Consider the following 14,737-nt stretch of genomic DNA (forward strand, 5'->3'; position numbering starts at 1 on the left):
AACACAGATACACTCAATCAGGAAGTACCAGAGAGAGATGAACACAGATACACTCAATCAGGAAGTACCAGAGAGATGAACACAGATACACTCAATCAGGAAGTACCAGAGAGAGATGAACACAGATACACTCAATCAGGAAGGACCAGAGAGAGATGAACACAGATACACTCAATCAGGAAGTACCAGAGAGAGATGAACACGGATACACTCAATCAGGAAGGACCAGAGAGAGATGAACACAGATACACTCAATCAGGAAGGACCAGAGAGAGATGAACACAGATACACTCAATCAGGAAGTACCAGAGAGAGATGAACACAGATACACTCAATCAGGAAGGACAGAGAGATGAACATGGATACACTCAATCAGGAAGTACCAGAGAGAGATGAACACAGATACACTCAATCAGGAAGGACCAGAGAGAGATGAACACAGATACACTCAATCAGGAAGTACCAGAGAGAGATGAACACAGATACACTCAATCAGGAAGTACCAGAGAGATGAACACAGATACCATCAATCAGGAAGTGCCAGAGAGAGATGAACACAGATACACTCAATCAGGAAGTACCAGAGAGATGAACACAGATACACTCAATCAGGAAGTACCAGAGAGAGATGAACACAGATACACTCAATCAGGAAGGACCAGAGAGATGAACACAGATACACTCAATCAGGAAGTACCAGAGAGATGAACACAGATACACTCAATCAGGAAGGACCAGAGAGAGATGAACACAGATACACTCAATCAGGAAGTACCAGAAAGAGATGAACACAGATACACTCAATCAGGAAGGACCAGAGAGATGAACACAGATACACTCAATCAGGAAGGACCAGAGAGATGAACATGGATACACTCAATCAGGAAGTACCAGAGAGAGATGAACACAGATACACTCAATCAGGAAGTACCAGAGAGATGAACACAGATACACTCAATCAGGAAGGACCAGAGAGAGATGAACACGGATACACTCAATCAGGAAGTACCAGAGAGATGAACACAGATACACTCAATCAGGAAGTGCCAGAGAGAGATGAACACAGATACACTCAATCAGGAAGTACCAGAGAAAGATGAACACAGATACACTCAATCAGGAAGTACCAGAGAGAGATGAACACGGATACACTCAATCAGGAAGTACCAGAGAGATGGACACAGATACACTCAATCAGGAAGGACTAGAGAGATGAACACAGATACACTCAATCAGGAAGTACCAGAGAGAGATGAACACAGATACACTCAATCAGGAAGTACCAGAGAGATGAACACAGATACACTCAATCAGGAAGGACCAGAAAGAGATGAACACAGATACACTCAATCAGGAAGTACCAGAGAGAGATGAACACAGATACACTCAATCAGGAAGTACCAGAGAGATGAACACAGATACACTCAATCAGGAAGTACCAGAGAGAGATGAACACAGATACACTCAATCAGGAAGGACCAGAGAGAGATGAACACAGATACACTCAATCAGGAAGTACCAGAGAGAGATGAACACGGATACACTCAATCAGGAAGGACCAGAGAGAGATGAACACAGATACACTCAATCAGGAAGGACCAGAGAGAGATGAACACAGATACACTCAATCAGGAAGTACCAGAGAGAGATGAACACAGATACACTCAATCAGGAAGGACAGAGAGATGAACATGGATACACTCAATCAGGAAGTACCAGAGAGAGATGAACACAGATACACTCAATCAGGAAGGACCAGAGAGAGATGAACACAGATACACTCAATCAGGAAGTACCAGAGAGAGATGAACACAGATACACTCAATCAGGAAGTACCAGAGAGATGAACACAGATACACTCAATCAGGAAGTGCCAGAGAGAGATGAACACAGATACACTCAATCAGGAAGTACCAGAGAGAGATGAACACAGATACACTCAATCAGGAAGGACCAGAGAGATGAACACAGATACACTCAATCAGGAAGTACCAGAGAGATGAACACAGATACACTCAATCAGGAAGTACCAGAGAGAGATGAACACAGATACACTCAATCAGGAAGGACCAGAGAGATGAACACAGATACACTCAATCAGGAAGTACCAGAGAGATGAACACAGATACACTCAATCAGGAAGTACCAGAGAGATGAACACAGATACACTCAATCAGGAAGGACCAGAGAGAGATGAACACAGATACACTCAATCAGGAAGTACCAGAAAGAGATGAACACAGATACACTCAATCAGGAAGGACCAGAGAGAGATGAACACAGATACACTCAATCAGGAAGTACCAGAGAGATGAACACAGATACACTCAATCAGGAAGTACCAGAGAGAGATGAACACAGATACACTCAATCAGGAAGGACCAGAGAGATGAACACAGATACACTCAATCAGGAAGGACCAGAGAGAGATGAACACGGATACACTCAATCAGGAAGTACCAGAGAGATGAACACAGATACACTCAATCAGGAAGTGCCAGAGAGAGATGAACACAGATACACTCAATCAGGAAGTACCAGAGAGAGATGAACACAGATACACTCAATCAGGAAGTACCAGAGAGAGATGAACACGGATACACTCAATCAGGAAGTACCAGAGAGATGGACACAGATACACTCAATCAGGAAGGACTAGAGAGATGAACACAGATACACTCAATCAGGAAGTACCAGAGAGAGATGAACACAGATACACTCAATCAGGAAGTGCCAGAGAGAGATGAACACAGATACACTCAATCAGGAAGTACCAGAGAGAGATGAACACGGATACACTCAATCAGGAAGTACCAGAGAGATGAACACAGATACACTCAATCAGGAAGTGCCAGAGAGAGATGAACACAGATACACTCAATCAGGAAGGACCAGAAAGAGATGGACACAGATACACTCAATCAGGAAGTACCAGAGAGAGATGAACACAGATACACTCAATCAGGAAGTACCAGAGAGAGATGAACACAGATACACTCAATCAGGAAGTACCAGAGAGAGATGAACACAGATACACTCAATCAGGAAGGACCAGAGAGATGAACATGGATACACTCAATCAGGAAGTACCAGAGGGAGATGAACACAGATACACTCAATCAGGAAGGACCAGAGAGAGATGAACACAGATACACTCAATCAGGAAGTGCCAGAGAGAGATGAACACAGATACACTCAATCAGGAAGGACCAGAGAGATGAACACAGATACACTCAATCAGGAAGTGCCAGAGAGAGATGAACACAGATACACTCAATCAGGAAGGACTAGAGAGATGAACACAGATACACTCAATCAGGAAGTACCAGAGAGAGATGAACACAGATACACTCAATCAGGAAGTGCCAGAGAGAGATGAACACAGATACACTCAATCAGGAAGTACCAGAGAGAGATGAACACGGATACACTCAATCAGGAAGTACCAGAGAGATGAACACAGATACACTCAATCAGGAAGTGCCAGAGAGAGATGAACACAGATACACTCAATCAGGAAGGACCAGAAAGAGATGGACACAGATACACTCAATCAGGAAGTACCAGAGAGAGATGAACACAGATACACTCAATCAGGAAGTACCAGAGAGAGATGAACACAGATACACTCAATCAGGAAGTACCAGAGAGAGATGAACACAGATACACTCAATCAGGAAGGACCAGAGAGATGAACATGGATACACTCAATCAGGAAGTACCAGAGAGAGATGAACACAGATACACTCAATCAGGAAGGACCAGAGAGAGATGAACACAGATACACTCAATCAGGAAGTACCAGAGAGAGATGAACACAGATACACTCAATCAGGAAGTACCAGAGAGATGAACACAGATACACTCAATCAAGAAGGACCAGAAAGAGATGAACACAGATACACTCAATCAGGAAGGACCAGAGAGAGATGAACACAGATACACTCAATCAGGAAGTACCAGAGAGAGATGAACACAGATACACTCAATCAGGAAGTGCCAGAGAGAGATGAACACAGATACACTCAATCAGGAAGTACCAGAGAGAGATGAACACAGATACACTCAATCAGGAAGTGCCAGAGAGAGATGAACACAGATACACTCAATCAGGAAGGACCAGAGAGATGAACACAGATACACTCAATCAGGAAGTGCCAGAGAGAGATGAACACAGATACACTCAATCAGGAAGTACCAGAGAGAGATGAACACAGATACACTCAATCAGGAAGGACTAGAGAGATGAACACGGATACACTCAATCAGGAAGTGCCAGAGAGAGATGAACACAGATACACTCAATCAGGAAGTACCAGAGAGAGATGAACACGGATACACTCAATCAGGAAGTACCAGAAAGAGATGAACACAGATACACTCAATCAGGAAGTACCAGAGAGAGATGAACACAGATACACTCAATCAGGAAGTACCAGAGAGAGATGAACACGGATACACTCAATCAGGAAGTACCAGAGAGATGAACACAGATACACTCAATCAGGAAGTACCAGAGAGAGATGAACACGGATACACTCAATCAGGAAGTACCAGAGAGATGAACATGGATACACACAATCAGGAAGTACCAGAGAGAGATGAACACGGATACACTCAATCAGGAAGTACCAGAGAGATGAACATGGATACACTCAATCAGGAAGTACCAGAGAGAGATGAACACGGATACACTCAATCAGGAAGTACCAGAGAGATGAACACAGATACACTCAATCAGGAAGTACCAGAGAGATGAACACGGATACACTCAATCAGGAAGTACCAGAGAGAGATGAACACAGATACACTCAATCAGGAAGTACCAGAGAGAGATGAACACAGATACACTCAATCAGGAAGTACCAGAGAGATGAACACAGATACACTCAATCAGGAAGTACCAGAGAGAGATGAACACGGATACACTCAATCAGGAAGTACCAGAGAGAGATGAACACGGATACACTCAATCAGGAAGTACCAGAGAGAGATGAACACAGATACACTCAATCAGGAAGTACCAGAGAGAGATGAACACGGATACACTCAATCAGGAAGTACCAGAGAGATGGACACAGATACACTCAATCATTCACTTACTATACACTACATCACGTTAGTCATTTGGCAGACTCTGTTATCCAGAGCCACGTACAGTAGTGCATTAATGTTAAAATAGCTAGGTGAGACGACCTATCCCAGTTATAGTAAGTACACACTAATCACTCTGTAACCAGATTCATTTACACAAACTCTGAGACACACTAAAAAGATGCAATCTGCAATATTCACTGTTATTTTAATTAATGATTTACAGACATTTATTCGAGGATATACATTGTTAGTGCATCATTAACTAAGGATTGTGGCTTTAACACTCATCACTCACTAGACTAGATCAGTGGAGCTCAGAGTAGATGATCTGACTAGACAGTATGTGGTTCACTTACATTGTTGCATTCTCCCAAGTGGTAAAGTGCAAATCCGTCTGCTTTCGTGGCTGTTCAAAGACAAGAGATGTGTGACAGTTACAATCTGTAGTTACACAGATGGTGTGGTGTACAGTACGTGCTGTGTGTTACGTGCAGAGCGCAGGGAGGGGGGCAGGGTGGAGCGCAGGGAGGGGGGCAGGGTGGAGCGCAGGGAGGGGGGCAGGGTGGAGCGCAGGGAGGGGGGCAGGGTGGAGAGCAGGGTGGGGGGCAGGGAGGAGGGCAGTGCGAGGGGCAGGGTGGAGCGCAGGGTGGAGCGCAGGGAGGGGGGCAGGGGGGAGCGCAGGGAGGGGGGCAGGGTGGAGCGCAGGGAGGGGGGCAGGGGGGAGCGCAGTGAGGGGGGCAGGGTGTAGCGCAGGGAGGGGGGCAGGGAGGGGGGCAGGGAGGGGGGCAGGGAGGGGGGCAGGGAGGGGGGCAGGGTGGAGCGCAGGGAGGGGGGCAGGGAGGAGGGCAGGGAGGGGGGCAGGGTGTAGCGCAGGGAGGGCGGCAGGGAGGAGGGCAGGGAGGGGGGCAAGGTGGAGCGCATGGTGAGGGGCAGGGAGGGGGGCAGGGTGGAGCGCAGGGAGGGGGGCAAGGTGGAGCGCATGGTGGAGTGCAGGGAGTGGGGCAGGGTGGAGCGCAGGGTGGAGCGCAGGGAGGGGGCAGGGAGGGGGGCAGGGTGGAGCGCAGGGAGGGGGGCAGGGAGGGGGGCAGGGTGAAGCGCAGGGAGGGGGGCAGGGTGGAGCGCAGGGAGGGGGCAGGGAGGAGGGCAGGGTGGAGCGCAGGGTGGAGCGCAGGGAGGGGGGCAGGGTGGAGCGCAGGGAGGGGGCAGGGTGGAGCGCAGGGAGGGGGGCAGGGTGGAGCGCAGGGAGGGGGGCAGGGGGGGGCAGGGAGGGGGCAGGGAGGAGGGCAGGGTGGAGCGTAGGGAGGGGGGCAGGGTGGAGCGCAGGGAGGGGGGCAGGGTGGAGCGCAGGGAGGGGGCAGGGAGGAGGGCAGGGTGGAGCGTAGGGAGGGGGGCAGGGGGGGGGGCAGGGTGGAGCGTAGGGAGGGGGGCAGGGGGGAGCGCAGGGAGGGGGGCAGGGTGGAGCGCAGGGAGGGGGGCAGGGTGGAGCGCAGTGCGAGGGGCAGGGTGGAGCGCAGGGAGGGGGGCAGGGTGGAGCGCAGGGAGGGGGCAGGGAGGAGGGCAGGGTGGAGCGTAGGGAGGGGGGCAGGGGGGGCAGGGTGGAGCGTAGGGAGGGGGGCAGGGGGGAGCGCAGGGAGGGGGGCAGGGTGGAGCGCAGGGAGGGGGGCAGGGTGGAGCGCAGTGCGAGGGGCAGGGTGGAGCGCAGGGAGGGGGGCAGGGTGGAGCGCAGGGAGGGGGGCAGGGTGGAGCGCAGTGCGAGGGGCAGGGTGGAGCGCAGTGCGAGGGGCAGGGTGGAGCGCAGGGAGGGGGGCAGGGTGGAGCGCAGGGAGGGGGGCTGGTGGAGCGCAGGGAGGGGGGCTGGGTGGAGCGCAGGGAGGGGGGCAGGGTGGAGCGCAGGGAGGGGGGCAGGGGGGAGCGCAGTGAGAGGGGGGCAGGGAGGGGGGCAGGGAGGAGGGCAGGGTGGAGCGCAGGGAGGGGGGCAGGGTGGAGCGCAGGGAGGGGGGCAGGGTGGAGCGCAGTGCGAGGGGGGCAGGGTGGAGCGTAGGGAGGGGGGCAGGGGGGAGCGCATGGTGGAGCGCAGTGCGAGGGGCAGGGTGGAGCGCAGTGCGAGGGGGGCAGGGTGGAACGCAGGGAGGAGGGCAGGGTGGAGCGCAGGGAGGAGGGCAGGGTGGAGCGCAGGGAGGGGGGCAGGGTGGAGAGCAGGGTGGGGGGCAGGGAGGAGGGCAGTGCGAGGGGCAGGGTGGAGCGCAGGGAGGGGGGCAGGGTGGAGCGCAGGGAGGGGGGCAGGGTGGAGCGCAGGGAGGGGGGCAGGGGGGAGCGCAGTGAGAGGGGGGCAGGGTGGAGCGCAGTGAGAGGGGGGCAGGGTGGAGCGTAGGGAGGGGGGCAGGGGGGAGCGCAGTGCGAGGGGGGCAGGGTGGAGCGTAGGGAGGGGGGCACGGGGGAGCGCAGTGCGAGGGGGGCAGGGTGGAGCGTAGGGAGGGGGGCAGGGGGGAGCGCATGGTGGAGCGCAGTGCGAGGGGCAGGGTGGAGCGCAGTGCGAGGGGGGCAGGGTGGAGCGCAGGGAGGGGGGCAGGGAGGTGGGCAGGGTGGAGCGTAGGGAGGGGGGCATGGTGGAGCGCAGGGAGGGGGAAAGGAAGGGGGGCAGGGTGGAGCGTAGGGAGGGGGGCAGGGTGGAGCGTAGGGAGGGGGGCAGGGTGGAGCGTAGGGAGGGGGGCAGGGGGGAGCGCAGGGAGGGGGGCAGGGTGGAGCGCAGGGTGGAGGGCAGGGTGGAGGGCAGGGTGGAGCGCAGGGAGGGGGGCAGGGGGGAGCGCAGGGAGGGGGGCATGGTGGAGCGCAGGGAGGGGGGCATGGTGGAGCGCAGGGAGGGGGAGTAGGGTGGAGCGCAGTGCGAGGGGGGCAGGGGGGAGCGCAGGGAGGGGGGCAGGGGGGAGCGCAGGGAGGGGGGCAGGGTAGAGCGCAGGGATGGGGGCAGGGTGGAGCGCAGGGAGGGGGGCAGGGTGTAGCGCAGGGAGGTGGGCAGGGAGGGGGGCAGGGTGGAGGGCAGGGAGGGGGGCAGGGTGGAGCGCAGGGAGGGGGGCAGGGAGGAGGGCAGGGAGGGGGGCAGGGTGTAGCGCAGGGAGGGCGGCAGGGAGGAGGGCATGGTGGAGCGCAGGGAGGGGGGCAGGGTGGAGCGCATGGTGGGGGGCAGGGAGGGGGGCAGGGTGGAGCGCAGGGAGGGGGGCAGGGTGGAGCGCAGGGAGGGGGGCAAGGTGGAGCGCATGGTGAGGGGCAGGGAGGGGGGCAGGGTGGAGCGCAGGGAGGGGGGCAAGGTGGAGCGCATGGTGGAGTGCAGGGAGGGGGCAGGGAGGGGGGCAGGGTGGAGCGCAGGGAGGGGGGCAGGGAGGGGGGCAGGGTGGAGCGCAGGGAGGGGGGCAGGGTGGAGCGCAGGGAGGGGGCAGGGAGGAGGGCAGGGTGGAGCGCAGGGTGGAGCGCAGGGAGGGGGGCAGGGTGGAGCGCAGGGAGGGGGGCAGGGTGGAGCGCAGGGAGGGGGCAGGGTGGAGCGCAGGGAGGGGGGCAGGGTGGAGCGCAGGGAGGGGGCAGGGTGGAGCGCATGGTGGAGGGCAGGGAGGGGGGCAGGGTGGAGCGTAGGGAGGGGGGCAGGGTGGAGCGCAGGGAGGGGGGCATGGGGGAGCGCAGGGAGGGGGGCAGGGTGGAGCGCAGGGAGGGGGGAAGGGTGGAGCGCAGGGAGGGGGCAGGGTGGAGCGCAGGGAGGGGGCAGGGAGGAGGGCAGGGTGGAGCGTAGGGAGGGGGGCAGGGTGGAGCGCAGGGAGGGGGGCATGGGGGAGCGCAGGGAGGGGGGCAGGGTGGAGCGCAGGGAGGGGGGAAGGGTGGAGCGCAGGGAGGGGGCAGGGTGGAGTGCAGGGAGGGGGGAAGGGTGGAGCGCATGGTGGAGGGCAGGGTGGAGGGCAGGGTGGAGCGTAGGGAGGGGGGCAGGGTGAAGCGCAGGGAGGGGGGCAGGGAGGAGGGCAGGGAGGGGGGAAGGGTGGAGCGCAGGGAGGAGGGCAGGGTGGAGCGCAGGGAGGGGGGCAGGGAGGAGGGCAGGGAGGAGGGCAGGGAGGAGGGCAGGGAGGAGGGCAGGGTGGAGCGCAGGGAGGAGGGCAGGGTGGAGCGCAGGGAGGGGGGCAGGGAGGAGCGCAGGGAGGAGGGCAGGGTGGAGCGCAGGGAGGGGGGCAGGGGGGAGCGCAGGGAGGAGGGCAGGGGGGAGCGCAGGGAGGGGGGCGCGCAGGGAGGAGGGCAGGGGGGAGCGCAGGGAGGGGGGCATGGTGGAGCGCAGGGAGGGGGGCAGGGAGGAGCGCAGGGAGGAGGGCAGGGTGGAGCGCAGGGAGGGGGGCAGGGGGGAGCGCAGGGAGGAGGGCATGGTGGAGCGCAGGGAGGGGGGCAGGGAGGAGCGCAGGGAGGGGGGCATGGTGGAGCGCAGGGAGGGGGGCAGGGGGGAGCGCAGGGAGGGGGGCATGGTGGAGCGCAGGGAGGGGGGCAGGGTGGAGCGCAGGGAGGGGGGCAGGGAGGAGGGCAGGGTGGAGCGCAGGGAGGAGGGCAGGGGGGAGCGCAGGGAGGGGGGCATGGTGGAGCGCAGGGAGGGGGGCAGGGAGGAGGGCAGGGTGGAGCGCAGGGAGGAGGGCAGGGGGGAGCGCAGGGAGGGGGGCATGGTGGAGCGCAGGGAGGAGGGCAGGGGGGAGCGCAGGGAGGAGGGCAGGGGGGAGCGCAGGGAGGGGGGCAGGGAGGGGGGCAGGGTGGAGCGCAGGGAGGGGGGCAGGGAGGAGGGCAGGGAGGGGGGCAGGGTGTAGCGCAGGGAGGGCGGCAGGGAGGAGGGCATGGTGGAGCGCAGGGAGGGGGGCAGGGTGGAGCGCATGGTGGGGGGCAGGGAGGGGGGCAGGGTGGAGCGCAGGGAGGGGGGCAGGGTGGAGCGCAGGGAGGGGGGCAAGGTGGAGCGCATGGTGAGGGGCAGGGAGGGGGGCAGGGTGGAGCGCAGGGAGGGGGGCAAGGTGGAGCGCATGGTGGAGTGCAGGGAGTGGGGCAGGGTGGAGCGCAGGGTGGAGCGCAGGGAGGGGGCAGGGAGGGGGGCAGGGTGGAGCGCAGGGAGGGAGGCAGGGAGGGGGGCAGGGTGGAGCGCAGGGAGGGGGGCAGGGTGGAGCGCAGGGAGGGGGCAGGGAGGAGGGCAGGGTGGAGCGCAGGGTGGAGCGCAGGGAGGGGGGCAGGGTGGAGCGCAGGGAGGGGGCAGGGTGGAGCGCATGGTGGAGGGCAGGGAGGGGGGCAGGGTGGAGCGTAGGGAGGGGGGCAGGGTGGAGCGCAGGGAGGGGGGCATGGGGGAGCGCAGGGAGGGGGGCAGGGTGGAGCGCAGGGAGGGGGGAAGGGTGGAGCGCAGGGAGGGGGCAGGGTGGAGCGCAGGGAGGGGGCAGGGAGGAGGGCAGGGTGGAGCGTAGGGAGGGGGGCAGGGTGGAGCGCAGGGAGGGGGGCATGGGGGAGCGCAGGGAGGGGGGCAGGGTGGAGCGCAGGGAGGGGGGAAGGGTGGAGCGCAGGGAGGGGGCAGGGAGGAGGGCAGGGAGGGGGGCAGGGTGGGGGGCAGGGGGGAGGGAGGGGTGAAGCGCAGGGAGGGGGGCAGGGTGGAGCGCAGGGAGGGGGGAAGGGTGGAGCGCATGGTGGAGGGCAGGGTGGAGAGCAGGGTGGAGCGTAGGGAGGGAGCGCAGGGAGGGGGCAGGGTGGAGCGCAGGGAGGGGGCAGGGAGGAGGGCAGGGTGGAGCGTAGGGAGGGGGGCAGGGTGGAGCGCAGGGAGGGGGGCATGGGGGAGCGCAGGGAGGGGGGCAGGGTGGAGCGCAGGGAGGGGGGAAGGGTGGAGCGCAGGGAGGGGGCAGGGAGGAGGGCAGGGAGGGGGGCAGGGTGGGGGGCAGGGGGGAGGGAGGGGTGAAGCGCAGGGAGGGGGGCAGGGTGGAGCGCAGGGAGGGGGGAAGGGTGGAGCGCATGGTGGAGGGCAGGGTGGAGCGCAGGGAGGGGGCAGGGAGGAGGGCAGGGAGGGGGGCAGGGTGGGGGGCAGGGGGGAGGGAGGGGTGAAGCGCAGGGAGGGGGGCAGGGTGGAGCGCAGGGAGGGGGGAAGGGTGGAGCGCATGGTGGAGGGCAGGGTGGAGGGCAGGGTGGAGCGTAGGGAGGGGGGCAGGGTGGAGCGCAGGGAGGGGGGCAGGGAGGAGGGCAGGGAGGGGGGAAGGGTGGAGCGCAGGGAGGGGGGAAGGGTGGAGCGCAGGGAGGGGGGCAGGGTGGAGCGCAGGGAGGGGGGCATGGTGGAGCGCAGGGAGGGGGGCAGGGGGGAGCGCAGGGAGGGGGGCATGGTGGAGCGCAGGGAGGGGGGCAGGGGGGAGCGCAGGGAGGGGGGCATGGTGGAGCGCAGGGAGGGGGGCATGGTGGAGCGCAGGGAGGGGGGCAGGGAGGAGGGCAGGGAGGGGGGCAGGGTGGAGCGCAGGGAGGGGGGCAGGGAGGAGGGCAGGGAGGGGGGCATGGTGGAGCGCAGGGAGGGGGGCAGGGAGGAGCGCAGGGAGGGGGGCAGGGAGGAGGGCAGGGTGGAGCGCAGGGAGGAGGGCAGGGGGGAGCGCAGGGAGGGGGGCATGGTGGAGCGCAGGGAGGGGGGCATGGTGGAGCGCAGGGAGGGGGGCAGGGGGGAGCGCAGGGAGGGGGGCATGGTGGAGCGCAGGGAGGGGGGCATGGTGGAGCGCAGGGAGGAGGGCAGGGGGGAGCGCAGGGAGGGGGGCAGGGGGGAGCGCAGGGAGGGGGGCAGGGTGGAGCGCAGGGAGGGGGGAAGGGTGGAGCGCAGGGAGGGGGCAGGGAGGAGGGCAGGGAGGGGGGCAGGGGGGAGCGCAGGGAGGGGGGCATGGTGGAGCGCAGGGAGGGGGGCATGGTGGAGCGCAGGGAGGGGGGCATGGTGGAGCGCAGGGAGGGGGGCAGGGAGGAGGGCAGGGTGGAGCGCAGGGAGGGGGGCAGGGGGGAGCGTAGCGAAAGCAGTGCACAGCCTGTCACATCCTATCCTCCCTTGCCACATCAGGACACTGCGGCAATATAGAGCTTTGGGATATGTCTTCTACACACACACAAACACACACACACACACACAACACAACATACACACAGAGCTCTGCCACAGACAGAGACACTGCACCATGTTACACCACTGGTCCCAGTATAGTTAGTGTCAGTTTAGCCTGATCCCAGATCTGTTTAATATCTGTATCATATAGCCTGGTCCCAGATCTGTTTAATATCTGTATCATATAGCCTGGTCTCAGATCTATATCATATAGCCTGGTCCCAGATCTGTTTAATAGCTGTATCATATAGCCTGATCCCAGATCTGTTTAATATCTGTATCATATAGCCTGGTCTCAGATCTATATCATATAGCCTGGTCTCAGATCTGTATCATATAGCCTGGTCCCAGATCTGTTTAATATCTGTATCATATAGCCTGATCCTAGATCTGTTTAATATCTGTATCATATAGCCTGGTCCCAGATCTGTTTAATATCTGTATCATATAGCCTGGTCCCAGATCTGTTTAATATCTGTATCATATAGCCTGGTCTCAGATCTATATCATATAGCCTGGTCCCAGATCTGTTTAATATCTGTATCATATAGCCTGGTCTCAGATCTATATCATATAGCCTGGTCTCAGATCTATATCATATAGCCTGGTTCCAGATCTGTTTAATATCTGTATCATATAGCCTGGTTCCAGATCTGTTTGTGCTGTATAGTCAACTCCTAAGGTTGTTGTCATGCCAAACGTGACCAAAAATTGACCATTGGAGTTGGCAACTTCACTGTGAGACATGGTGAAGCAGAGATCTACCAAGCCGGATTAACCAGGAAAATGCTGGCTGCAAAGAGGGGTTTACCTATCCGTTGTGTGTGTGTATGTGTGTATGTGTGTGTGTGTGTGTGTGTGTGTGTGTGTGTGTGTGTGTGTGTGTGTGTGTGTGTGTGTGTGTGTGTGTGTGTGTGTGTGTGTGTGTGTGTGTGTGTGTGTTGTGTGTGAGTTATGTGTGTGTGTGTGTGTGTGTGTGTGTGTGACCCACCTGTTTTGATGATGGTGCACAAGTCATAGAATAGGAGCTTGTTGTCTCCTCCGGGGTCCAGCCGCTGTTCCAGATAACTGGTGAGGTCATGTACCACGTTCTGCATGTTACTGTCCTGGTACCGCTGGACACCAGAGAGACACACGTGTTACATTTACACACACACACACACACACACACACACACACACACACACACACACACACACACACACACACACACACACACACACACACACACACACACACACACACACACACACACACACCACACACACACATAACACACACACACATACACACACACCACACCACACACACACCACACACACACCACACACCACACACACACACACACCACACACACACCACACACACACACACACACACCACACACACACACACACACACACACACACACACACACACCACACACACACATACACACACACCACACACCACACACACACACACACACCACACACCACACACACACACACACACACACACACACACAATGCAACTGCATATGTTGTCTGTGATATAACTGTGACCATCGCATCCAAAAATTCAATATAATGAATTGGGTTTTTCTCCTCATTCAATATAATGAATTGGGTTTTTCTCCTCATTCAATATAATGAATTGTGCTTTTCTCCTGTAATTCAATATAATGAATTGTGCTTTTCTCCTGTAATTCAATATAATGAATTGTGCTTTTCTCCTGTAATTCAATATAATGAATTGTGCTTTTCTCCTGTAATTCAATATAATGAATTGTGCTTTTCTCCTGTAATTCAATATAATGAATTGTGCTTTTCTCCTGTAATTCAATATAATGAATTGTGCTTTTCTCCTGTAATTCAATACAATGAATTGGGTTTTTCTCCTGTAATTCAATATAATGAATTGTGCTTTTCTCCTGTAATTCAATATAATGAATTGTGCTTTTCTCCTGTAATTCAATACAATGAATTGGGTTTTTCTCCTGTCATTCACAACGACAGACTTCATTCATTTATTTATCCAGGAAAGTCCAATCAGTAACAACTGCCGCTGTTTCCCAGGGATTCCTGGGTTCCATAATGATTGTTCATCCGTCTCGATAGGACAACCCATTTTGGTTCCAAGGAGAACCCTTTTTGGTTCCACGTAGAACTCTTTTGGGTTCCATGTAGAACCCTCTGTGGAAAGGGTTCTACATGGAACCCAAAGGTGTTCTACCTGAACGAAAAAGGGTTCTTCAAAGGGTTCTCCTATGGGGACAGCAGAAGAACACATGTAGGTTCTAGATAGCACTTTTGTAGAATCAAATGAATTCATTCATTGCTTCATTAAATAATTAATCCACATTCAACCCTCCCCCCACAGTATCCTGCAGCCTGTGGAATCTCCAGAGGGGTGGAGATCAGGGAGGGCATCAGTAGTCCTCACAGCCCTGATTAGAACTGTCTGTCTGTCTCTCTGTCTCTCTCTCTCTCTCAGGGGCTTTCTTGGCATGGGAAACAAATGTAAGAATAAAGACATTAATGTACATGTCTCTCTCTC

The 14,737-nt window shown here is 58.0% G+C and overlaps 1 protein-coding gene across 2 annotated transcripts in view; it reads right to left on the reverse strand.

The window, feature by feature from the left end:
• Positions 1–14,737, reverse strand: part of LOC129812678 (cAMP and cAMP-inhibited cGMP 3',5'-cyclic phosphodiesterase 10A-like) — a 117,006-nt gene that overhangs the window by 68,785 nt on the left and 33,484 nt on the right. For both annotated transcript variants that reach the window (XM_055864493.1, XM_055864572.1), the window contains exons 3-4: positions 13,191–13,314; positions 5,454–5,503 (exon numbers count right to left, since the gene is read on the reverse strand). In XM_055864493.1, the coding sequence (XP_055720468.1) occupies positions 5,454–5,503; positions 13,191–13,314 (174 nt within the window). The remainder of the gene's footprint in view (positions 1–5,453; positions 5,504–13,190; positions 13,315–14,737) is intronic.

This window comes from Salvelinus fontinalis, chromosome 1 (genome assembly GCF_029448725.1).
Source record: "Salvelinus fontinalis isolate EN_2023a chromosome 1, ASM2944872v1, whole genome shotgun sequence".
NCBI lineage: Eukaryota > Metazoa > Chordata > Actinopteri > Salmoniformes > Salmonidae > Salvelinus > Salvelinus fontinalis.